Raw genomic sequence first — 25457 nt, forward strand, 5'->3', positions numbered from 1 at the left:
ATATTAAATGTGCATAATTTGCTAATATTTTTCTTAACTTGAATAAAATTTCACCAACAGAGACCGAAGTGTTGAAACACTTAATGGCAGAAAAGGAGAAGCTAGACATTTCAAATGTAATAATTTCTTTAGATCTGGAATCACCACTATATATTATGAAATAACACCCCTCACATATCAAAACAAGATAGCAAGCCCATAAATGGCAGCACTGTGTTAATTATAGGGCTTCCCTGGTGGCTCAGCAATAAACAATATACATGCCAATGCAGGAGACACAGGTTTGATCCTTACATTGGGAAAACCCCCTGGGGAAGGAAATGGCAACCCACTATGCTATTCTTGCCTGGGAAATTCCATGGACAGAGGAACCTGTGGCCTACAGTCCATGGGGTTGCAAAGAGCTGGATGCCACTTTGTGACTAAACAACAACATTAATTATATTATGTTTAAGATATTTCATATAATACATGCAAAATAATTTGTGTTAAAAGAGTTTGATATTTGAGTCGGACACGACTGAGCGACTAAACTGAACTGATATTGAGTACTAATATGTGTAAGATATACACATTAACATATATATAAGTGGAATTTTTTTCTAACTTAGGTAGAATTTATGACACTTAAAAAATCCTTAGCTCAGATTAGATCCAAATATTTAGATGTGAGTATTTTCTGGGAGATAAGAGGCAAGCACTGGTTGTTTCCTGAGTCCTGTGAAAGCAGTGTTTGGATTTCACAGGCTCTGGCAGTGTTGCCTGTGAGGACTTAGGGACTAAGTGATCATAGGGTAATACTTATGGCAGTGCACAGCTGCGGAGCACTGCCATGCTGCGCTGTGCTGTGGGTGTCAACCTTGCCCACTCTCTCTGGCCCCAGGCTCCTCTGTCCATGGGATTTTCCAGTCAAGACCAGTGGAGTCGGTTGCCATCTCCTACTCCAGAGGATCTTCGCAAGCCAGGACTTGAACCTGTGTCTCCTGCATTTCCTGCATTGGCAGGCAGATTCTTTACCACTGAGCTACCTGGGAAGCCCAGACTACCATATGTGTGTGAGTTAGATGATTCTGAAAATTCAGTCCGTTCAGTTCAGTTCAGTCGCTCAGTCGTGTTGCAGAGAGACACAACCCCATGAACCGCAGCATGCCAGGCCTCCCTGTCCATCACCAACTCCCGGAGTCCACCCAAACCCATGTCCATTGAATTGGTGATGCCATCCAGCCATCTCATCCTCTGTCATCCCCTTCTCCTCCTGCCTTTAATCTTTCCCAGCATCAGGGTCTTTTCCAATGAGTCAGCTCTTCGTATCAGGTGGCCAAAGTACTGGAGTTTCAGCTTCAGCATCAGTCCTTCCAATGAACACCAGGACTGATCTCCTTTAGGATGGACTTGTTGGACCTCCTTGAAGTTGAATTAATAATTACCTAACATTTGCTACATCTTTTACTTTTTTGTAGGTGCTTTACACCTAAGAGTGTATGTATAGTAAGGTTGAGCGAAGCTCAATAAATAGCATCTGGCAGAGACTTGTGGGCAGAGAGTCAGAAGATGCCTACAAGCCTGGTTCTCTAGCCATCCTGTGGAGTGGCTCAGAGAGACACTGTTGCTCTTTTCTTCTTTAAGGAATGCAAGAGGTTGGCCTTATAGTTGGAGGGGTCACTCCTTTGGGAATGGATACCATGCAGTCCCAAACACCCCAGGGGCTACTGGAAATGACAGTCGCGCAACATTTGGAGACCTTGAGAAAGATGAGATGATACACGGTGCCTGCTGCTGAGGGGAGGAGAAGCCACTAGCCCCAGATAGCAAACTGGAAAGAGCCCTTGGGTCATTCAAAATTCAAAGGCAATCTTGCTTCTCCCACAGTGACACTGATTAATTACCAGGCACTTTCTGATGTGCTTTGAATGTATTATCTAATGTAATACCGATGTCAGCCTTGTGAAGTATTGGTACTCTTATTGTCATTTTTTATTCTAGCAAACTGAAGCACAGAGTACTTTGGTTTTGTATCATACTGTGTAATACTGTTTGCCAGAACTGGACATATTATAAATTGAGGTATAACAAGGGTAGATATAAAGACAACAGGCATAAGGGGTTGAGGTCTTAGTTTAGACCAGTGACTTCAAAAAAGGAGACATATCAATGAATTTTATAGATATGGCAAAAGTTAATTTTCTCAACACCACACAGCATGCAGGTGGCGTAAACACTAGGACTAAGTCAGGTGAATAAAGCACTCACTCTGGTTGCCAAGTTTAAGAGGCTCCAAACAACTCAGTAGTTAAGATGCCAGTATTTTAATACCATCTCTAATATTTAAAGTTAAATGCAAAAAATTTTAAATGCAAAAATTTGGGATGAACAAAATTCTAAATAAAGACAGAAGCATTATTACTGATTTTTCCTTTTGTCTCTCTCTTCGTTATTGCACAGTTCAGCACTAGATAGGAGAGCTGAATTTGAACACTATCATTCTGAACTCAGAGCCCATGCTTGTAAATGTTGTCGTTTGCTGATGCTTCTCAGGATTTGACAGATAGAGAAGAGCCAATTATATGTAAGACTGATGGTCAAAGATAATGATGAAACCACAAACTTTGTTCTTTAGGAGTAAGGCAGAGAAGATGACTAATTTAATTTCCTGTGTATGTTCTCATTTAGAAATGAAGTATCTGTATAGTTTGGCTTCAAAGACACTGGATGAATAAAAATCTTTTTAACTTAAAACCTTTCCTTGACTCTCTTGCATCTCTTGGCACTCTTTTATCAGTGCCAAGAATCCAATTACTGATTATAAGGAGCCTTGCATTCAGTGGTATATTTTTCTGTAAGAAACATAAGAGACAATTAAGAGTGAGTTGAATATTGAGAAACATTTCTTATCTCATATAACAGAAGCTCAGGAAGTAGGGAGATTATTCCAGGGTCTCAGTGCCTCGGCAATGTCTTGCTGAGATGTTGTATGAAATACATCATACTCTGGAACCCATTTTGAATTCATATTTTTGTTTGTTTGTTTGGTAGCAGTATTGTGTAGTAGTTGAGTCATGATCTGGAGAGAGCAAAATCTGGTTCCATTACTGACTAGCTATGTAGCCTTAGGCATCTTGTTTATATTCCCTCTGTCTCAATTTTGTCTTTAAAATAGAGATGGCTACCTCACTGAGTTTTTGAAAGGAAAAAGTGAGTTAATATACATTTAAGTTCTTACTGACAGGTAATATACACCCTAAAAGTGTTAGCTACTACCATTTTTATGATTATATTTTTATAGTGTATGTAATTTAACTCATGGAAACATGAGAGGTAGGAAAGTATGATTTAAAAAGAAGGCATCTATAAAAGGTTTAGTTGCATTGTATAATATTATTCCCACTGATGTAATTTGGATGTGATGTCTGAGAGAGGAAATCAGAATTAACATGAGGACTGCTATCTTTTTTGAGATATATCTTTCCCTATATGTTTTTAAAGTTGTTGTTCATTTGACTGAAAATCAGAAGCTGGTCTCAAGCCAGCATTTTTTTCATAAAAATAACGCAGTTTGATGATTTTAGAACCATACAATATGCATGTCTGTAAGGTATATATATAGTGCATTTAAGCATAAGGATAATTAAACTATCTATTTTGTTGGATTTTATTGTTAAGTTCCTCAGTGAACACTTAGAAAGAAGAGGAATGGGGAAATGGTCTCAATCTATTCAAATCATAAAAATCCCATTTGCAATATTCTTCCATTAGATATAAAATATACTACTGCTAAAAATGCCTTTAATGGTGCCAGGACAATCCAGTTTCTTACATATAGTTCTTTTAAAATTCTCAATTGCAATTATAAAATTCCACTTCATTTCCTTTCTCTAAGGTTTAGTCTCACCTTTCAGACTACCGTATCTTATTCACATGAAACTCTCCAGCATGCAGTGAAATAAAGTCCAAAGAGTGAAGTTATGCTGTCACTGATTCATGGAGGTACATTTCCCTGGGACCAGTTGTAACTTGGCATCCCTGTGATGGGCTGTGAATCCTCTGAAACAGAACATAAAATTAAAATTTTGCTCAGAAATCTCCTCTCTCATATTATTTCCCCTCTCTATGGGACCTTACCCATCAGCATAAAAGTAGAATATTCTTCCCTCTTGAACAATGCAAACAATGGAAACCCCACTATGGTTCCAGTCCTTCGACTATTGCCCAATCTCTGTCATTTACTTTACAGCAAAATATATTTATATCTGTAGGTTCTTCCCATTTGGTCTTCAATGTATTTCACTGAAATTGCCCTTTGAAGGTTACCAGTGACAGCCTCATCATTAAGTCTAAAGTTCTATTCCAAGTCTTTGTCTTTCTTGACTTATCAGCAACATTTGCCAACTGCTTACTTTATCCTCACTGAAACAATTTCTTGACTTGATCTCTAGCACGTTATACTTCCTTTTTTTCTTTCCTCTCAATTAATCTGTCTCTGTGTGTCTCTTTGTCTCTGTCCCTCGTCTCTCCTTCTCATAATTCATTGATGATTTTTCCTCATCTCTCTGATTTGCCTATCTTCTAAATGTTGGACTGTTCCTAGCTCCACTTCCTTAGTGATCACATAGCTTTGAGTTCTTTCTATTCTCTGTTGAACTTCCAAGTTTCCATCTTCATCTAGAACTTCATTTTTGTAGATCATATTAAACTACACAAACGCCTACATCTCCACCTAAAGGTCTAGTCGACAACGCAAATGTAACAAGTTTAAAAATTAGCTACTCAAATACTCTGCCCAACAAACCCTATTTCTCTCTAGTTCTCCCCACTTCAGTAAATAATAGTTCCATTCTTCCAGTTTCTCAATCCAAAAGCCTTGAAGTTATTCCATACCTCTCTCTTCCTCTCACATCCAGCAGCCCATACTGTCAGTCTATGCCATCAAGTCTGTCTTTTAAGTACGTTAAGAATCCAGACACACCTCATCACACACAGTTATCACCTTCTGTATGGGTGATATAGAGATCACCATCTTCTTCCTCTTGGATTATAGATCGTTTCACTTGGCTCCTTACTTATCTTCCTGTTTCCAACCTGGCATTCTTTCAATCCTCAACGTGGCAAATGAAGTTATATAAATCAAATCACTTTTTCCTCTGCTCAAACCTTCCAATGATTTCCTATCTTAATCAGAGTAAAAGCTTCATTTTGGCATACGTAACCTTTAGGTAGTATAATATGTTGATATAATTCTAGTCTCTTAAGATATCAAAGGAAGAGAATCCCTGAAAAGCTTAAGTAGTTTTTAAAATTAAGAAAAAACATAAATCTAAAAGTTAATTATAGATTGTTGAAAAATCAGATACAACTCAGACCATGTTTCTGGCTAGATCACATTTTCAATCAGATCCTAAAGGCTACCCTTACTCCTTCAGAGCAATTTTCATGTAGCTAGAATGAGAATAACAACATGTTGGAAACCCATAATATGTCTATTTACTTGCTTACACTTTTAATCTTTCATTTTACAGTTTATACCCCGTAGGATATAAGAAAGGGAAGAGTTACAAACTTCAGTTTTTTCCTAACACTATCCACTGAAGTTACTAGAAGTTCAAATGCTTTTTTTAATTTTTAGGTACTGGGATATCTAACAAAGATAAAACAATTGAATCTAGCTGGAATTTGATATGATTCCTACCTTGACAATTCTAGATATTTCCTGATGTATCACAAATCATAATAAATGGACCTATCAGTTTTACTTTAGTCACAGCTGTCTTAGTCAACTCAGAACTTACTGTTTGTCTAAAAATTTACAAAGCCATTTTTCCATGATGCTTTCCAGTACAATATAGACCAACAATGATTTCTTCTGTTCCACAGAACATCTGTAACTCAGGATTGCTACAATTTGGGTAACATAATACACATTACTTTAATTCATTCTTAATTTTTCCCTGTGCTGAATGCTTACTCGGATTATAAACTTCTCAAGGGTAACCCTATAGTGTTTGGTACCAGATGTACCCAATAACTTCTCTTTTTAATTGAACACACATGTATACTACCACAAAAATTAATTTCTGTTTATGAGCAAAAGAACTATTGCCAAGCAATATTTAAATTAATGAAGTTGACATATTTATTGTGTTAAAAGAATGAATCAGGAAAAACAGCTTTTCTTAGTTTCTTTGGGAATAATTGCAAAACTTTTCTTTGTTTTTAATTACTTTTAGCAAGCTCTATTTCCAAGATTGGCTCAGATCCTCTGAAACTTGTACATGATGCTGTGGAAGAAACCACGGACTGGGTCTACGGCTTCTTTTCTTTGCTGTCTGACATCATCTCATCCGAGGGTGATGAAGAAGATGATGATGATGCAGAGGAGGACACCGATAAAGGTACAAAGAGCGCAGAGACATCCAGCTGCTGGGACTGCTATGTGATACGTATGATAAGAGTTAGCTTAAGTTTCTGCACAAATGTGCACTTGGGTCAAGCTAAACCAAAATGAACACATTTCTGAGTGCAAACAGCCTGTCAACAGGCTGCCAAACTCAGTAAATTGGTCTTTATATGGCTCTCAACTTATGGATTATCTGCCATTATGGCAAAGATGTCAAAATTAAATGCTGTATTAGAGTAGTACAGAGAGATTTATTAAGCAAACCTACAAAACCACAATAGAAACTCACATTTATATGCTTTTTCAGGAAAGAAATAGTTACTATTTCCCAAGTTTGAAATAACAATAGTAAGACCAAATATACATATATATATATATATGTTATACATATAATTTGTATTCATAAATATTAGAAAGCAATCCTACTAAAATCATGATGAAAGTAAACTGACTGAAACAAATAGAGGTAAATGTCACAGCAATTATGCAACTAACCCATTTACTCTCTGTTATATATAAATGAACAAAAGGCAATAACAAACTTAAACCACATGTAAACTTCTACTGAGTGGATGTGGAAAGAAGAAGCCTTGTGATTCTGCCTTTTAGATATGACATTTTTAAGATCAGCTTTGCTCGTCAGAACTTACATATTCAGCCTTGACTACCAGGAAGCTCTTATTATTTTAGCACTTTCTACGACTTTGTCTAAATTTGTATTTGTTTGGCCTCTGTCAGAGGTTGAGATGAACAGCAGAGAACTGAAATGAACATGATATACAAACCATAATGTATAATTTGGATAACTGCCACAATTTTATTGAACTCATAAAAGTGAAACTATCTTAAATAAATGTACATAGGCAAAGTATATATTAAAGCTTGGAATTTGGAAGGCAAAGTAATATACAGACTACTATTATCAAAATTAATAGATGTTTTATAAACAAAAGAAAATGGGGAAATTGAGTGGCAATTTTATGCTCTGCTGAAAGTTTTTCTAATTTACTGTTTTTGTCTTCATTTAGGAGAAATAGAGGAGCCTCCCTTGAAAAAAAAAGGTTAGTTGTTTCACCTCTGCAAAAAAAAAGTATTTTTTATGGTATTGTTGGTTTTCACCATGACTCAAATAGATTTTACTTAGTTGTGGACTTAATTTGTTTTTTTTCTTTTTCTTCAGTTATTATCAGTATTTTATTTAATTTTAGATGATAACTATAGGAAAATGTGGCTGATATAATGTGGAGGAGAATAATCTTGGAGGCAGTATATATCATGTGTCCTCACAAAGCAGTTGAGTCATCTGAGTGTGGTTGGATGTGGTTCACAGGGATCCCTTGAAGGAATAATCAAGGTCTTCAGTCACTGAATGGAATGGTCGCAAATCCAAAAGATGGGAGCAATATGACTGGGAAAGGGAGTTAGAACCATGAAGAAAAAGACTCAGAGATTTTACAGGAAGGGGTAGGAATTATGTCTAGAAGGTAAAGTATATTATCCTGAGGTTTATTTTGTATGAGAGAGAAACATAGAAATCACTCTTAATGCAATTAGTTATTGTTCCGTATAACTAATTGGAGACGGCAATGGCACCCCACTCCAGTGCTCTTGCCTGGAAAATCCCATGGACGGAGGAGCCTGGTGGGCTGCAGTCCATGGGGTCGCTAAGAGTCGGACTCGACTGAGCGACTTCACTTTCACTTTCATGCATTTGAGAAGGAAATGGCAACCCACTCCAGTGTTCTTGCCTGGAGAATCGCAGGGATGGGGGAGCCTGGTGGGCTGCCGTCTATGGGGTCACACAGAGTCGGACACGACTGAAGTGACTTAGCAGCAGCACCAGCAGATGATGATCACCTCACTGTTTGGAATAAATTCTGCTTAGTGTATGTATGTTAATTTGGAAAATTTGAATTTATAACTTGTCCAATAAATGATAAATTAAGTAGTGAAACTCAAATGTGGGAATGCCATCTAGAAATGAAAGTGTTTATGAAGCTATTGAGAGGAGAAAGGATGGGTTTCCCTACAAACAAATCCATGATGAGAACCCAAGAACTCAGACTTTGTCATCAAATCTGGATTTAGAGACTCTAGACTAGTTTATAAACTTCTTGGAGTAAAAAGTAAAGTCTTTTTATAGCTGATCTCCAATGGATAGTGCATAGAACATAGTCTAAGTTTAATATAATGTTACTAATCATAGTCTGGAAATTACCATTTATGTACATATTTAGTCTATTTAGATGTGGAAAAGAGGAGGATAAATGTTTTCCTACTTATAAACTAAATTCTATGAGAATATCATATAAGATCACATTCTTCATAAATCAATATCTAGTATTTAATATAGAATCTGTTCATTACTTTTGATTTGAATTTCCTGGTGGGATTATTAAGTTTTTAAAATGTTTACCACAAATGTCAAATGTATATAAAGCTGTTCATTGCTTCTTAAATTATTGCCTTGCTTTATCAAATCAACAGAGAAACTATTAAATAATTGTTTAGGATGCTTTTTATAAATGTCAGTAACGATTGTTAGTTCAAACAGTCTAAGGGGTATGTGTGTTTAAAACCATGTACACTAATGCCTTCAAGGATTACTAGAAAGAGAATTGACTAAAATCACCTGAATATGTTTTCTTAATACTATTGTTCACAGAGTTACATGAGAAAATGGGCATTTAGAGAAACATGTTATACACCCTGCCTTGTTGCTGCTGCTGCTGCTGCTAAGTCGCTTCAGTCGTGTCCAACTCTGTGCGACCCCATAGACGGCAGCCCACCAGGCTCCCCCGTCCCTGGGATTCTCCAGGCAAGAACACTGGAGTGGGTTGCCATTTCCTTCTCCAATGCATGACAGTGAAAAGTGAAAGTGAAGTCGCTCAGTCATGTCTGACTCTTACCAACCCCACAGATGGCAGCCCACCAGGCTCCCCCGTCCCTGGGATTCTCCAGGCAAGAGTACTGGAGTGGGGTGCCATTGCCTTCTCCCCCTGCCTTGTTACAGAACCTATATAATAACAACCCTTAGTTGAAGTGGACCAAAGGAAATATATTTCACTACTATTAACACATTTTATTTAAAACTTTTTCTTTTGTAGAATCATCCTAGAAACAATGAATTTTTAATCAGCATGTATTAACTTACAAAACATTTGTAATACATATTCTGCTTTTAAAAGCATATTTTTGTATTATTATTTGGGGAGAGATTCTATGAGCTTATCTCTACCTTATGGATTATTTTATAAATTTCACATTTTAAAATTGTGTTTTAAGAATTTTTTATTGTTTTTCTATAATCTAAAATTATACTCTCTAAAAATATTTAATTTTTACCTGTCTAAATGAGTATTAATCTTTTCATTAGTACTCTTTCCCATTCAGATAAATTGAATAATATGTAGCCATTTTATACTACCTAAATTATGAGGTTGTGGCATGTTTATTTAACTGTCCTGTGTCTATGTGAAACATTTTGTTTATATGTGCTAAAAATGTTGGTTTCATTTGCCCGGTTCTAGCTATTTTTACCAAAATGAAAAATCAATTACCTTGTTATTTATGAGTGAAGTTTGCAGTTCTAATTTGATAAGGAATAATTGTCCAGTCACATAATCTCAAGTTTATAGGGCTGATTATTAAACAGGTTATTAATATGGATGATGCTTTAGAATCTGCTCCTCTGTGGTTTATGTTATATATATAAATATAGCTTTAGGATATTAAATGTAGTACCTCAGTTCAGTTCAGTTCAGTCACTCAGTCGTGTCTGATTCTTTGCAACCCCATGGACTGCAGCACACCAGGCTTCTCTGTTCATCACCGACTCCTGGAGCCTACTCAAACTCATGTCCCTTGTGTTGGTGATGCCATCCAACCATCTCATCCTCTGTCATCCCCTTCTCCTCCTGCCTTCAATGTAGTGTCTTTATATTCTTTACACATATTTATTTTTTAGCTTGTCAAAATTTTAAATATTAAGTTCTATTATCAAACACTCCAGAATGAGGATCAAAGGTACCGAATCACTATAAAATATATATTTTTATCATTTGATTACTTAAAACTTCTAACTACGAAAACCAATACCATTGTAAATCACATCTTCCAGAACAATACCATGCTATGTATGGTGGGTGTGCTTGGTTTACCTGGAATCACCCTGTTCAGTGGTATTCTTCACAGCAGGGTAAACATGGACATGTTATTATCACCCCATCTTCTAAGGGATAAATGTGTGCCAATAGCATTGAAGGAATCAAATTAATTTCTATGCTTTCCTAAAACTGATCTGCCTGAGAACATTTCCAGAGTTATCAAATACTTATTCTGTGTTACAAAATAAAAGAAGTGTCTTTCACCCATCATCAGATTGCTAGAATGCCAACCAAAGAGACCAGTAGGCTGTCCTGTCCTGTCTTGCATATATCCGCTAAAGGAGAGTGGTGTTGCTGATACTCAGTTTTTCTGTGTCATGATGGGATGGTGTGAAGCCAAAAATAAGGTAGAGTGGAATACAGGAGCAATGGCAAATTTCATTCATGATTTTGCCTTTTATTTAGCTGAATAATGTGAAAGAATGCATTGCTCTTGAGGGAGAGTCCCTTGAGAACAAAACAAAAAGAGTATCCATAGGAAATAAATACTGAAAGCTAAAAATGGCTTTTAAAATTTTAAATGTAAGCAGCTCTTTTCAGTTATTTTCAATATTTGTTCCCAGGAAGTATGAATGCTTTGGAAAAAACAGTACTTTGAAACAACCAAAGCAGTTTGAGTTTAACACTGATTCTTTTAAATTTAACTGGATATTTTCTAAGGCAACCAAACTGTTAAAGACGTGTTGAACAAACCCATGATGTCAAATTTCTGTGATTCATTTCAGACTAATTCTGAATAATTCAAAAAGAAATTTAAAGCCTTATTTATGTAATTATATTATGAAATATTTAATCTAATTGAAGTCAGAGCTTATCGTATTTTATTTAATATAAAATGCTTAATAATTTTGTGAAGGGCACAGCAACCCACTTCAGTGTTCTTGCCTGGAGAATCCCATGGACAGAGGAGCCTGACAGGCTACAGTTAGTGGAATCACAAGAGTCTGACACAACTGAGCCACTAACACTTTCACTGACAAAAAATTAAATTATATACTATTTGCAGGACCAATTCACTATGTGTATGTTCATATATATATATATATATATATATATGAATGTATGTATATATTTGTGGGCTTCTCTGCTGCCGCAGTGGTAAAAAATTGACCTGCCAATGCAGGAGATACAGGGGATGCAAGAGACATGGGTTTAATCCCTTGGTCGAGAAGATACCCTGGAGTAGGAAAAAGCAACCCATATTAGTATTCTTGCCTGGGAAATTCCATGGACAGAGGAGCCTGGCAGGCTACAGTCCAGGAGGTCACAGAGAGTCAGACATGACTGAGCAACTGACCACATACACATACACACACACGTGTGTATATATATACATAACACATTATGTAACATTTATTCATTATGTGTATTTTCTACCTCCTATTAACAAAAAACTCACTAAATGCTAGTTGCTCAATAAATATATGTAAATGTATGGTTTTAATATATATTCTCTTTTGCCTATAAATTTTTTTCATGATACCTAACAAAATTGTTGGAGTTATTTCTTTTATATTTAAAACTTTAAAAATTATTCCCTAAAGTGAAGCATCAGAATTTACTATACTCCTCATGTATATATTTCTGGAATATCAAACTTTCAAAAATACTCTTAGCTTTATAAACAATTCAAAATTTTACCTGACATTAGTTCAAATAAAATAATATGCAGTAGAATAATGATTTGTTATATTGTGTAATTTATTGTAAAATGAACTTATATTAAATCCAAATAATTTAAACATTTTCATCTATTTTTAGTAATTTATCTTCCAAGTATGTTATAAAATTTATCACTTTCATAATAATTTCCTAAAAGTACCTGTTAAAATTGTTTTTGAACTGAAAAGCAAAATTATTTTTATTTTCGACAAAGAGTAAGTTTGATTTGTTCCATGTCCAGTTCTTTCTGTTGCTTCCAGACCTGCATACAGTTAGAACTAGACATGGAACAAATCAAAATTACTCCTTGTGGAAAAAAAAAAAAAAAAACAGACTGGTTCCAAATAGGAAAAGGAGTACATCAAGGCTGTATATTGTCACCCTGCTTATTTAACTTATATGCAGAGCACATCATGAGAAACGCTGGGCTGGAGGAAGCACAAGCTGGAATCAAGATTGCCGGGAGAAATATCAGTAACCTCAGACAAGCAGATGAGACCACCGTTATGACAGAAAGTAAAGAACTAAGGAGCTTCTTGATGAAAGTGAAAGAGGAGAGTGAAAAAGTTGGCTTAAAGCTCAACATTCAGAAAACTAAGATCATGGCATCCTGTCCCATCACTTCATGGCAAATAGATGGGGAAACAATGGCAACAGTGGCTGACTCTTTTCTGGGGTGAGGGGGGGCTCCAAAATCAACTGCAGATGGTGACTGCAGCCATGAAATTAAAAGAAGCTTACTCCTTGGAAGGAAAGTTATGATCAACCTGTGAGTGAGTGAAGTCGCTCAGTCGTGTCCGACTCTTTGTGACCCCATGGACTGTAGCCTACCAAGCTCCTCTGTCCATGGGATTTTCCAAGCAATAGTATTGGATTGGATTGCCATTTCCTTTTCCAGGGGATCTTCCCGACCCAGGGATCGAACCCAGGTCTCCTGCATTGTAGACAGACGCTTTACCATCTGAGCCACCAGGGAAGTCCCTACACAGCATATTCAAAAGCAGAGACATTACTTTGTCAACAAAGGTCCATCTAATCAAGGCTATGGTTTTTCCAGTGGTCATGTGTGAATGTGAGAATTGGACTATAAAGAAAGCTGAGCACCGAAGAATTGATGCTTTTGAACCGTGGTATTGGAGAAGACTCTTGAGAGTCCCTCGGACTGCAAGGAGATCCAACCAGTCCATTCTAAAGGAGATCAGTCCTGGTGTTCATTGGAAGGACTGATGTTGAAACTGAAATTTCAATACTTTGGCTACCTGATGTGAAGAGCTGACTCATTTGAAAAGACCCTGATGCTGGGAAAAATTGAGGGCAGGAGGAGAAGGGGAAGACAGAAGATGAGATGGTTGGATGGCATCACCAACTCAATGGATGTGGGTTTGAGTAGACTCCGGCAATTGTTGATGGACAGGAAAGCCTGGCGTGCTGCGATTCATGGGGTCGCAAAGAGTCAGACATGACTGAGTGACTGAACTGAACTGAACTGAAGTTTGATTTGAGTAAGAAATTTGAAAACAAAGGCTGACTTTGCCCATTAGTTAACATAGCAAACATTTTCCATAAATTAAATGAGCAGCAGCACCAAAGTTTAGATGAAATATACCTACAGCAAGAGTTACATCTGAAACATAAAGCAATATCACCTTTTCAAAAATTATTACAGTTTACAAATTTTATTGAGTTGTAATTAACATACAATATTATGTTAACACAACATTGTGATTCATTGTTTTTATGCATTATGAAATGATCACTGCAGTAAAACCAGTTATTATTTGTTGCTGTACAGAGTCATAACAATATTGACTATATTCCCTATGTGTACATTATATACCCCTGATCATTTATTTTACTTTAGAGGTTTGTACCTCTTAATCTCTTTCATCTATTTCATCTGACCCTCGCCCCCACCCTGCCCCGCCCCTTGTGGTCTCAAGTTTGTTCTATCTATTGGAATCTAAAAAACAAACAAAACAAAGTAGAAACAACAAAAACCAAGTAATCCAATCTAAAGAATGGGCAGAAGAGCTAAATAAATGATATTTTTAAAACAAAGTTTAAAATATGTGTCCATTTAGCATAGGCATCTTAGCATTTTTCTATTTCTTTTTCAAAAGTAAAATACTGGTTACTCTCAAACCTAATTGATTTTTCTTTCATATTTTTGAGATTGCATAAGCATTCATAAGAAGTATAGTTTTTGTTGAGGATAAAGCTTTTTAACTTTTTTGTACTAACATGTCTAAGTACAACATAATGGATATACTTATCTCTTTTTACAGTTTATTTTTACTTAAACCTTGGTCTGTAATAAGTTTGCATATAATAATAATCATTACAGCATTTATTTTCCTTTAAATATGTGATTTTAGGAGACAATAGTTGTCTTTTTAACAAGAAACTACATCTTATAATGTCATTTCCTGACATTCAACTTTAAAGATAAGGCAGAATACTTTTAGTTCTTCAGAACCATACATACTCATTTTTGGGGGAAGGAAAAATTGGTCTTCCTTTTCAGGGATATGGAGGCCATATGAGATAAATCATCACCTGCCTTTAAAGAAAGAACCCAAATCCTCTCTATATTATGCTGAATTTCCTTTTTTCCCAACTGTTTGCTCTATGAACCAAGAAGCTGTCTTGAAGTTTGAACAGGACTCAAATATGAAGGCTGATATTCTGTGAGATTGTTCCTGATGCATGCCAATGGCAGAGAAGGAGGCTCTTCTTAGAGCAAAACAAATTACATCTCCTTATAATCATGTTTTAAAGTTTCCCTAAAGCTCCTGGGGTTAAAAGAGTCCAGTAAATTTAAACTCAGTTCTTTCATTGTGTATTTTTCTCACTTTATTGAAATCTGCAATAGCTCTTTGCAGTCAGGGTGAATAAGAAAGAGCCAGGAAATTTGCGCATCATAAATATTCAAGACTCTAGGATTAGGCCATTCAGAAGGTTGTATCACGTCATCAGGAGTAAGATAGATGGAAACGTTTCTGTGCCAGAGATTTCAATGCATCAATCTTTGCTGGCAGCTTCGGTGCCTTACACCAGGCTGAACATAAAGTGTCTGAAAAATACTGTGCTTGAAAAAAGGAGGGAGAATGGAAAGGTGACTAAACTTGTTAAAATTCATAGCCCCAGAATATTGGTTACCAGGTTGGCCCTAGTAACACTGTTAAGTATATACATTTATCTTTGGACTGCTTTTCTAAATAAGTCCAGATCAAAACTCAGCTCCATTACTGCACTACTGCATATTCCCCTTAGGCTGCAGAAGGAACTCAATGCTTTATTTTCTACTTGTCTTTCCCAATATCGATCAGGCCTGTGAGGACAGGAAGGAAAACCCGGAGACAGACAGTGGGCCTGGAGATGGGATTAGAATGAAAAAGACTGAGGAGGCTGAGGTAAAGTGAGATCTAATGAATGATCCAGAGATTCACTTTGCTAGGGAGTTGCAGCTGTAGTGAATTGTGGATCCAGAAGAGCTCATTTCTACCAAGGAAAGCAAACTGGAACTAGACTGGTGGATATAATACTAGTAACACTGGAGCTTAAAGGAGCAGCAAGCCAGGGGAAGCAGAGGATTAAATTTTGGTGCCAACATCACGGAGAATAAAAAGGCTGAGACAACTCAGCTGTGGTCCAACCATTTTAAGTAGTTCCTTTTGGAAATAAGATTGGATAAGTAATTTAAGAGTCTATGAGTGAGAATAAAATTCAAGATGCCAAGGGAATATTACATGAAAAGATGGGCACAATAAAGGACAGAAGTGGTAGGGACTTAGAAGCAGAAGATATTAAGAAGAGGTGGCAAGAATTCACAGAAGAACTATACAAAAAAGATCTTCATGACCCATATAACCATGATGCTGTGATCACCCACCTAGACCAGACATCCTGGAATGTGAAGTCAAGTGGTCCTTAGGAAGCATCACTATGAACAAAGCTAGTGGAGGTGATGGAATTCCAGTTGAGCTATTCTACATCCTAAAAGATGATGCTGTGAAAGTGCTGCACTCAATATGTCAGCAAATTTGGAAAACTCGGGAGTGAGCACAGGACTGGTAAAGGTCAGTTTTCATTCCAATCCCAAAGAAAGGCAATGCCAAAGAATGCTCAAACTACCACACAATTGCACTCATCTCACATGCTAGCAAAGTAATGCTCAAAATTCTCCAAGACAGGATTCAACAGTACGTGAAACATGAACTTCAGGTGTTCAAACTGGTTTTAGAAAAGGCAGAGGAACCAGAGATCAAATTGCCAACATCCTTTGGATCATCGAGAAAGCAAGAGAGTGCTAGAAAAACATCTACTTCTGCTTTATTGCCTATGCCAAAGCTGTTGACTGTGTGGATCACAATAAACAGTGGAAAATTCTGAAAGAGATGGGAATACCAGACCACTTGAGCTGCCTCCTAAGAAATCAATATGCAGGTCAATAAGCAACAGTTAAAACTGGACATGGAACAACAGATTGGTTCCAAATTGGGAAAGGAGTCCGTCAAGGCTGTATATTGTCACCCTGCTTATTTAACGTATATGCAGAGTATATCATGCAAAATGCCGGGCTGGGTGAAACACAAGCTGGAATCAAGATTGCCGGGAGAACTATCAATAACCTCAGATATACAGATGACACCACCCTTATGGCAGAAAGCGAAGAAGAATTAAAGAGCCTCTTTATGAAAGTGAAAGAGTAGAGTGAAAAAGTTGGCTTAAAGCTCAACGTTCAGAAAACTAAAATCATAGCATCTGGTCCCATCACTTCATGGCAAATAGATGGGGAAATAATGGAAACAGTGAGAAACTTTGTTTTTTGGGGTTCCAAAATCACTGCAGATGGTGACTGCAGCCATGAATTTAAAAAATGCTTACTCCTTGGAAGAAAAGCTGTTACCAAGCTAGACAGCATATTAAAAAGCAGAGACATACTTTGCCGAAAAATGTTCATGTAGCTAAAGCCATGGTTTTTCCAGTAGTCATGTATGAATGTGAGAGTTGCAATATGGAGAAAGCTGAGCGCCGAAGAACTGATGCTTTTGAACTGTGGTGTTGGAGTCCGTTGGACGGCAAGGAAATCCAACCAGTTGATCCTAAAGGAAACCAGTCCTGAATATTCATTGGAAGGACAGACGCTGAAGATGAAACTCCAATGCTTTGGCCACCTGATGTGAGGAACAGACCCATTGGAAAAGACCCTGTTGCTCAGAAAGATTGAAGGGGACGACAGAGAATGAGATCGTTGGATGGCATCACTGAGTCCATGGACATGAGTTTGAGCAAGCTCCCAGAGTTTGTGAAAGACAGGGAAGCCTGGCGTGCTGCAGCCCATGAGGTTGCAAAGAGTCAGACACAACTGAGCGACTGAACTGAACTGAGTGAGAGAGTGTTAGGTTTATATGTTTTCTAGATTCTTCTCCCTTCCACTCTGCATGTTCCTTCTTTCAACATCATGAGACACTAGGTGCTGCCTTGAATTGCCAGCAGTTTGCTAAAAGTTTTACCTATTCCAGGTTATGTTTTTCCTTTTAGAAAGGTTTGTTGAAAAATGCAACAAATGATTTAAAAGAGGCAAAGCAGAAAAACCATCAGGGATTCTCAACTCTGCATCAGACTCAAATGTTGTCTTAATTAAACTTACTTTTTTCCACAAGCCCATTTCAGACTGACTTACTGGCAAAGGTTATTGGTTCAAGTGACTAAAATTTACAAAAGTAGAACGAGCTTTAGGGATGTCTGCTGCTGCTGTTGCTGCTAAGTCACTTCAGTTGTGTCCGACTCTGTGCAACCCCATAGATGGCAGCCCACCAGGCTCCCCCACCCCTGGGATTCTCCAGGCAAGAACACTGGAGTTGGTTGCCATTTCCTTCTCCAGTGCATGGGAGTGAAAAGTGAACGTGAAGTCGTGTCTGGCTCTTTGCGACCCCATGTACTGCAGCCTACCAGGCTCCTCCATCCATGGGATTTTCCAGGCAAGAGTACTGGAGTGGGTTGCCGTTGCCTTCTACATTAGGGATGTCTAGATACAGCTTTTTATATAGTGTTATTAGTAAATCTTTTCTTCTCATTTACTGAGTCTGCTTTCCTTTGTCTGCTTTGTTTGCTTGAGTCTCTGGCAACCTTCCCTGTCCTGGTTGCAATTATGGTTACCAGAAACTTGAGGCCAAAGTTACTTACTTTAACAACTCTAGAGAGGAGCTCGTGCTATATCCCATCTGTTTCAGCAAAAGCAATGTAGTTGACTCATTGATCCATATTGAGTGACATACTCTTGTTACAAGCAATCAGGGAGTCAGGGATATGCAACAAGCACTTTGTCAAGACCTAGGGAATAGACCTACTCTTGAAACTAAAGATTAGGTTTGTGTGTTTAGTCACTCAGTTGTGTTTGACTCTGCAAAAATTAGGTTTAGTATCACCCAAATACTTGTATTGATATTGGAAAAGGATTAGCTCCTAAGACTAAAAGAGGGTCACTGTTATAATAATTGATTCCATCAGGAAAGTTACAGATGCCCAAAAATACCTCATTTTTACTTTTGTTTTTAATTTGAAATCTCAGATCACTTCCCACCTCAGAATTTCCAGAGTTTGAGTTGTACTTTTTAAATCTCCACAGTGTGCTTCTAATGCACACTCAGGGTGAGAACCTTTGCAACCCAATGATTAATTCTAAAAATAAGAGGTTTGGGGGATTCCCTGGTGATTGAGTGGTTAGAGTTTGCTGCTTTCACTGTCAGGGCCTGGATTCGATCCCTGCTTGGGGAACTAAGATCCTACAAGCCATGAGGCAAAGCCAAAAAAAAAAAAAAAAGAAAAAATTTAAGAAGTTTTGGTGGCTTAGATGGTGAAGAATTTGATGGGTCTGGAAGATCCCCTGGAGAAACAAATGGCTATCCACTCCAATAATCTTGCCTAGAAAATTCCATGGAAATAGGGGTCTGGCGGGCTTCAGTCCATGGAGTTGAAAAGATTCAGACATGAATGAGCAGCTAACGTGCTTTGTGATACCAGTAAGGGAGACAGTTGAGGATAAGCGGATAACTGCATATTTTGTTTACACATAGTGACTGTTTTTGTATGTTAAGAAAATACTAAACTGTGAAGGATAAAATAAAAACTAATTCTATATCATTGTCGCATTGACCTAGATCATTGAAATAACTATTTATAATTGATGCCCATCAGCTGAACACATCAACATTTTGAAAATGACTGAGATAGCCTCGAATAAACACAACGAAGAGATTAGTTCTCTTTCTGCTCTTAACCTACTATGGTTAAGTTACTTAACCTCAGTGGTTCTCAGTTCTCACATCTGTAAAACAAAGATGCTAGATTTACAGATGCCCAGGTCCTTTCCAGCTATGATATTTTTTGATTCTATTGTTGAATTGTGCAGTCATATGTTAATAATTTTTCTAAGAGTTTCAACTGGGCTAGGACCTTTGACTCAAAATGTGCTTAATGGGACAGCAGTTTTAGCAGCATCACCTGGGATTTGGGAATACAGAACCAGGCTCCATCTAGACCAAATGAATCAGAATCTACATTTTTAGAAAATTCCCCAGGCAAGTCATATTCCCATTAAAATTTAAGGAATATCGGTTCAGACAGTAGGTTCTACTTCTGATGTGGTTCTGAAACTACTTCAGAGTTTATTTAAATTGGAGATTCCTAAAAGGTTTCTCACCATGAAAAACACATTACATTTGTGCTACAGCTAGGAATATGTTTTAAAATTTCTCCAGATGAATCTGATGTATAGCCACTTTGATCTTGTCTAGTATTATCATCAAACGTGAAACACACATATGAACTAAGCCAAAACCTCATCCAAATCTGTAAACTCCACCAGTAATTATCTTCAAAAAGGTATTATTTAATCATTTCCACCTCTGTCTGGTTTATGAACACATGGGAAATAGTTTCTCATTTTATTTTGTTGTTGTTCAGTTGTAAAGTCCTGTCTAACTCTTTGTGACCCCATTGCCTGAAGCACACCAGGGTTTTCTGTCCTCCACTCTCTCTCAGAGTTTGCTCAAATTCATGTCTGTTGAGTTGGTGATGCTATCTAACTACCTCATCTTCTGCCATCCCTTCTCCTTTTGCCTCTAGTCTATCCAGCGTCAAGGTCTTTTCCAATGAGTAGGCGCTTCACATCAGGTGGCCAAACTATTGGAGCTTCAGCATTGGAGCAACAATCCTTCCAGTGAATATTCAGAGTTGATTTCCTTTAGAATTGACTGGTTTGATCTCCTTGCAGTACAAGAGACTCTGAAGAGTCCTCTCCAGCACCACAATTCAGAAGCATCCGTTCTCCAATGCTCAGTCTTCTTTATGGTCCCATTCTCACACTCATACCTGACTACCGGAAAAACCATAGCTCTGACTATAAGAACATTTGTCAGCAAAGTGATGTCTGTGCTTTTTAATACACTGTCTAGGATTGTCATAGCTTTCCTTCCAAAGAGCAAGCATCTTTTAATTTCATAGTTACAGTCACTGTCCAGAGTGATCTTTGAGCCCAAGAAAATAAAATTTGTCATTGCTTCCACTTATTCCCCTTCTATTTTCCAGGAAATGGTGGTACTGGATGCATGATCTTAACTTTTTGAATGTTGAGTTTTAAGCCAGATTTTCGTTCCCCTTTCACCCTCATCAGGAGGCTCTTTAGTTCCTCTTCACTTTTTGCCATAAGAGTGGTATCATCTGCATATTGAGGTTGTTGATATTTTTCCCAGCAATCTTGATTCCAGTTTGTGATTCAGCTAGCCCTTCATTTCACATGATGTACTCTGCGTATGAGTTAAATGAGCAGATTAACAATAGATAGCCTTGTCATACCCCTTTCCCAATTTGGAACCAGTCAGTTTTTCCATGTCCAGTTCTAGCTATTGCTTCTTGACCCGCATACAGGTTTCTCAACAGATAGGTAATGTGGTCTGGTACTCCCATCTCTTTAAGAATTTTCCTCAGTTTTCCTTTGACTGATCCACAAAGTCAAAGGCTTTTGCACTGTCAATGAAACAAATGTTTTTTGTTTTTTGTTTTTTTTTTTTTGAATTCCCTTGCTTTCTCTATGATCCAACAAATGTTGGCAACTTTATCTTTGGTTCCTCTGCCTTTTCTAAACCGAGCTTTACATCTGGATGTTCTCAATTCACATACTGTTGAAGCTTAGCTTGAAGGATTTTGAGCGTTACCTTTGCTAGCACGTGAAAGAGCACAATGGTTTGCTAGTTTGAACATTCTTTGGCATTGCCTTTCTTTGGGATTTGAATGAAAACTGACCTTTTCCAGCCTGTGAGCACTGCTGAGTTTTCCAAATTTGCTGTCTTTTTGAGTACAGTACTTTAACAGCATTGTCTTTTAGGATTTTAAATAACTCAGCTGAAATTCCATCAGCTCCACTAATGTTGCTCATAGTAATGCTTCCTAAGGCCCACTTGACTTCACACTCCAGGATGTCTGGCTCTAGGTGAATGAACACACCATCGTGGTTACCCAAGTCATTAAGATCTTTTTTGTATAGCTGTGTATTCTTGCCACTTCTTAATATCTTCTGCTTCTGTTAAGCTTTTACCAACTCTGTTCTTTATTGTGCCCATCCTTACATGAAATATTCCCTTGATATCTCCAGTTTTCATGAAGAGAACTCTAGTCTGTCCCATTCTATTGTTTTGCTCAATTTCTTTGCATTTTCTCATTTAAGAAGGGCTTCTTATGTCTTCATGTGTGCCTGCGTGCTATCTGAACTTTTGTGTCCTAATAACAATTGGCAAAATCTTAAAAGTGTAGATTCTATGTTCAAGTGAATAAATAATTTGAATTTTAATATTAAAATAAAAATTATAAAAAGATATTTTATGCTGTCTAGCACTTGTGAGATATATTGAGAAAACATCTTGACAAAAGGCATTATTTAAAATCCACAACCCTCAGAACAATTTAATAAACTGGGTTGTCATCTAAAAGAATTAGGATCGTTGCCTTGGTGACAGAGATTATCCTTTAAATTTCTTGAGTCTGTCATTTTAAATTCTTGAATAGATAATATTTTTAATTTATTAACAGTATGTCATATAGAGGGAAAAAATTGTGTGCTTTCAACTATCCATGTAAGACTTAAACAAATTTATAAACTGCTCAACAATAAACTGTGTTATGATTGTAAGTAGATAATAACAATTTATAATAAGTAAAATACACGTAATATAACAAAATAATTCAGAAAGCCTTTACTGCAGTAAACTCATTCTTTGGACTTATTTAGGACAATCTATTTTTACTAATTCTGGTCCCATTGGTTGCTGCTGCTGTCAGCCTTCCTGTTTGATTTTTGTACGTATGGCCTCTCTTCCTAAGTTAAATGTGAGCGTCAAGCGCAGAGAGTCTTGGGAAAATTGGTTAGTCTGTGATTAACACTGCACCCTGGGAGATGTAGAGCTTAGATAAATACATTTTGATAGAATTAAACAGCCTGAAGATGAAGAAGGATAACCATTTCTCACTGGGAGTTTTAAAGATTTTGGCTATTACGTGCTGCATGTTCCTGATGAGAACCCGAAAATTCCCCATTATACGTAGAAGTTCCACTTTGGGCCACCAGGAAGATCACTAAAATTTATATCTGTCTTCTGAGGTATCCAACAGAAATATATGCAACAAATGCCAACAAGTCACTATTCTACATATAAAATACCATAAATATGTAAGCAGTGTTATTACACAAAAGAATGCAGATTATCGTTTAAATGCCATAATCACAAATAGGAAAAACTGCAATGAAATATTCCTTAACATGTAGACCAAAATAAATAGAAATTTTTACCCCCTTCAAGTTAGATGGGCTAGCATATCCCACTTTAAAACCTGTTTCAACTTCTTTTTTTCTGTTAAAATGAATATGATTTTAATTGTTAATATTTTATTATAGGTATAATTGTCAATTATATATGTCAGTTCATAGTTGATATCCTGCATGTAAGCATCTATGGATAACTTAAGGCAAAGTATTAAAAACACCCAGTGCTTTTAATTTGATTACGATTTAGCTTTTCAGTGTTCCAGGAAAACAATATTTAAAAACCCTATCTTATTGTCACCCGTGTTGATGACTGTGGGAAAAAATGTTTTAAAAATATATTGGTAATATGCCTATAATTTTCTTCCATATCTTTTTATGGCTTGATGATGTATTTTTATTTCATATTAGTGTTGAATGATATTCCATGTCTGGAGGTACAACAGTATATTTCTTCACTTACCTGGTGAAACATACCTCAGTTGCTTCCAAGTTTTAACAATTGTAAATAAAGCTCCTGTAAACAAATAAGAAAAAACCCTACCTTTTGTACAAGTGTTGCAATTTACAATATCTTTCATATACATTTTAAAATTTCCACCAATAGTAAAATTCTGCAACTTTCTCCAGCATTTCTAATAGAAAGTAAAAATGTTGAGAAATGCAACGTTTTTCTGTCTCAAAATTTTCAACCACATGTATTTTAGTATTTAAGTCGTTTGAGCATTGTGTCGTAAAGAACAAGTGAAATACTATCTACCACAACTTTCTTTGTTATGTAGGAGTTGGTAGTTTATAATTTTGCTCAAATATTTATTTTTAAACTTAATATATATTTATCAAGTAGTTAGTATGTGCCAATTATTATTGAAAATTTACTGTGAAACAAAATAGACATAGTTTTTGTCCTCAGAAAATTTAGAATTTAGTAAGGGAGACAATAATAATAATAATAGCTAATATTTACATAATGTTTATCAGATACCAGGTACTGCTCTAAATCCTTTACATTTTAACTTATGTTTTTCCTCATGTAAAGCTATGTGGTTGTGATGGTTTAGTCACTAAGTCATATCCAACTCTTTTGTGACCCCATGGACTATATAGCCTGCCAGGCTTCTCTGTCGTTGGGATTTCCCAAACAAAAATACTGGAGTGGGTTGCCATTTCCTTCTCCAAGGGGTCTTCCCTACCTAGAAACTGAATCCGGGACTCATACATTGCAGGTGGTCTCCTGCATTGCAGGCAGATTCTTTACTGAGACATCAGGGAAGCCTGAATTTATGTGGTAGATATAGTATAAACCTCATTTTCCAGATGAGGAAATGAAGTTTGCACAGCTAGTAGGTATGAGAAATATATTTGAATGGTGTAGATTGACTCAAGCATTAATTATCTTCCAACACTAAACTGCATTTTAATACATGCCAGCAATGATAATATTTTTGTGTAGATCTTTTAGTGGTTTATATGTCCAGAGTTTTCTAACAAAATGCATTTTAATTATGCCAGAATTTTATTGATTTATGTCACCTTTAGTATGAGTTATTCAAGTAATCGTTTAATGATTACTGCAATCCAGAAATAATGAATACTCTAAATGATACTAATGTTTATTTTTTTCTCAGCAACATAATAAGTTATTACATCTCCTTCTCTTGTTTCTGAGCACTTTACAAGTCTGATGCTGAGACTAATACTTCTTCAGAGACGTTGAACTGTAATCCAATTACTTATTTGGCATTGGACTTTAGAAAAACACCCTGACCTAGGAGGGTATATTTTTTTTATTATCTCCACTGAATTATAAAGCATGAAAGCCAAAGTTTAAATTCTCTGGGTTCCTTTAATAAGAAAAATGCCTTGAAAGCCTAGCAAAGTGAGATGAATAACAATAAGAATGTGAAAGAAGACTTATACTTTTTTCTCCACTTCTCATATCTACACATACTTCCCTACAGATAATGAGAAATGTGATCGAGAAACAGGACTAGCGAAAGCAGTTGGAATACACTTCCCATTTCTGTGGAAGTAACTTGCCCTTCTCTTAAGTAGCCCTTGTATCATTACAAACACGGTAAACACTAGTGGAGAACTGATTGATATCAGTTAAGGTTACTGATAATTCAGTAAAACGAAGGGTTTCCTTTCATTACTTTCTGACACACTGAGATAACTGTCACTCTTTCCCATTTGTTTTTCCCTTCTCCAGTTATCAAAATTTTAAATTGACTTCTGTACCTTTAAGGACCTATGGATAGTCTGACACCTGGGATTGGAATACTTGCTTCCTGCTCTTTAAGACACAAGCCAATCTCTCAGGTTTACTATTACCAAAATGGTTTATCATTCCAACTAGAATCTGATCCTGAGACTTATCACATTCTCAGAGACACTGGACTGTAACCTAAGGTAAAGC

The 25457-nt window shown here is 36.7% G+C and overlaps 1 protein-coding gene across 32 annotated transcripts in view; it reads left to right on the forward strand.

Annotated features, from left to right (window-relative positions):
* TRDN (triadin) overlaps positions 1 to 25457 on the forward strand; it is a 405761-nt gene that overhangs the window by 76797 nt on the left and 303507 nt on the right. For all 32 annotated transcript variants that reach the window (XM_052645523.1, XM_052645524.1, XM_052645525.1 and 29 more), the window contains exons 3-4: positions 6222 to 6386; positions 7420 to 7452. In XM_052645523.1, coding sequence (XP_052501483.1) covers positions 6222 to 6386; positions 7420 to 7452 — 198 coding nt within the window. The remainder of the gene's footprint in view (positions 1 to 6221; positions 6387 to 7419; positions 7453 to 25457) is intronic.

This window comes from Budorcas taxicolor, chromosome 9 (genome assembly GCF_023091745.1).
Source record: "Budorcas taxicolor isolate Tak-1 chromosome 9, Takin1.1, whole genome shotgun sequence".
NCBI lineage: Eukaryota > Metazoa > Chordata > Mammalia > Artiodactyla > Bovidae > Budorcas > Budorcas taxicolor.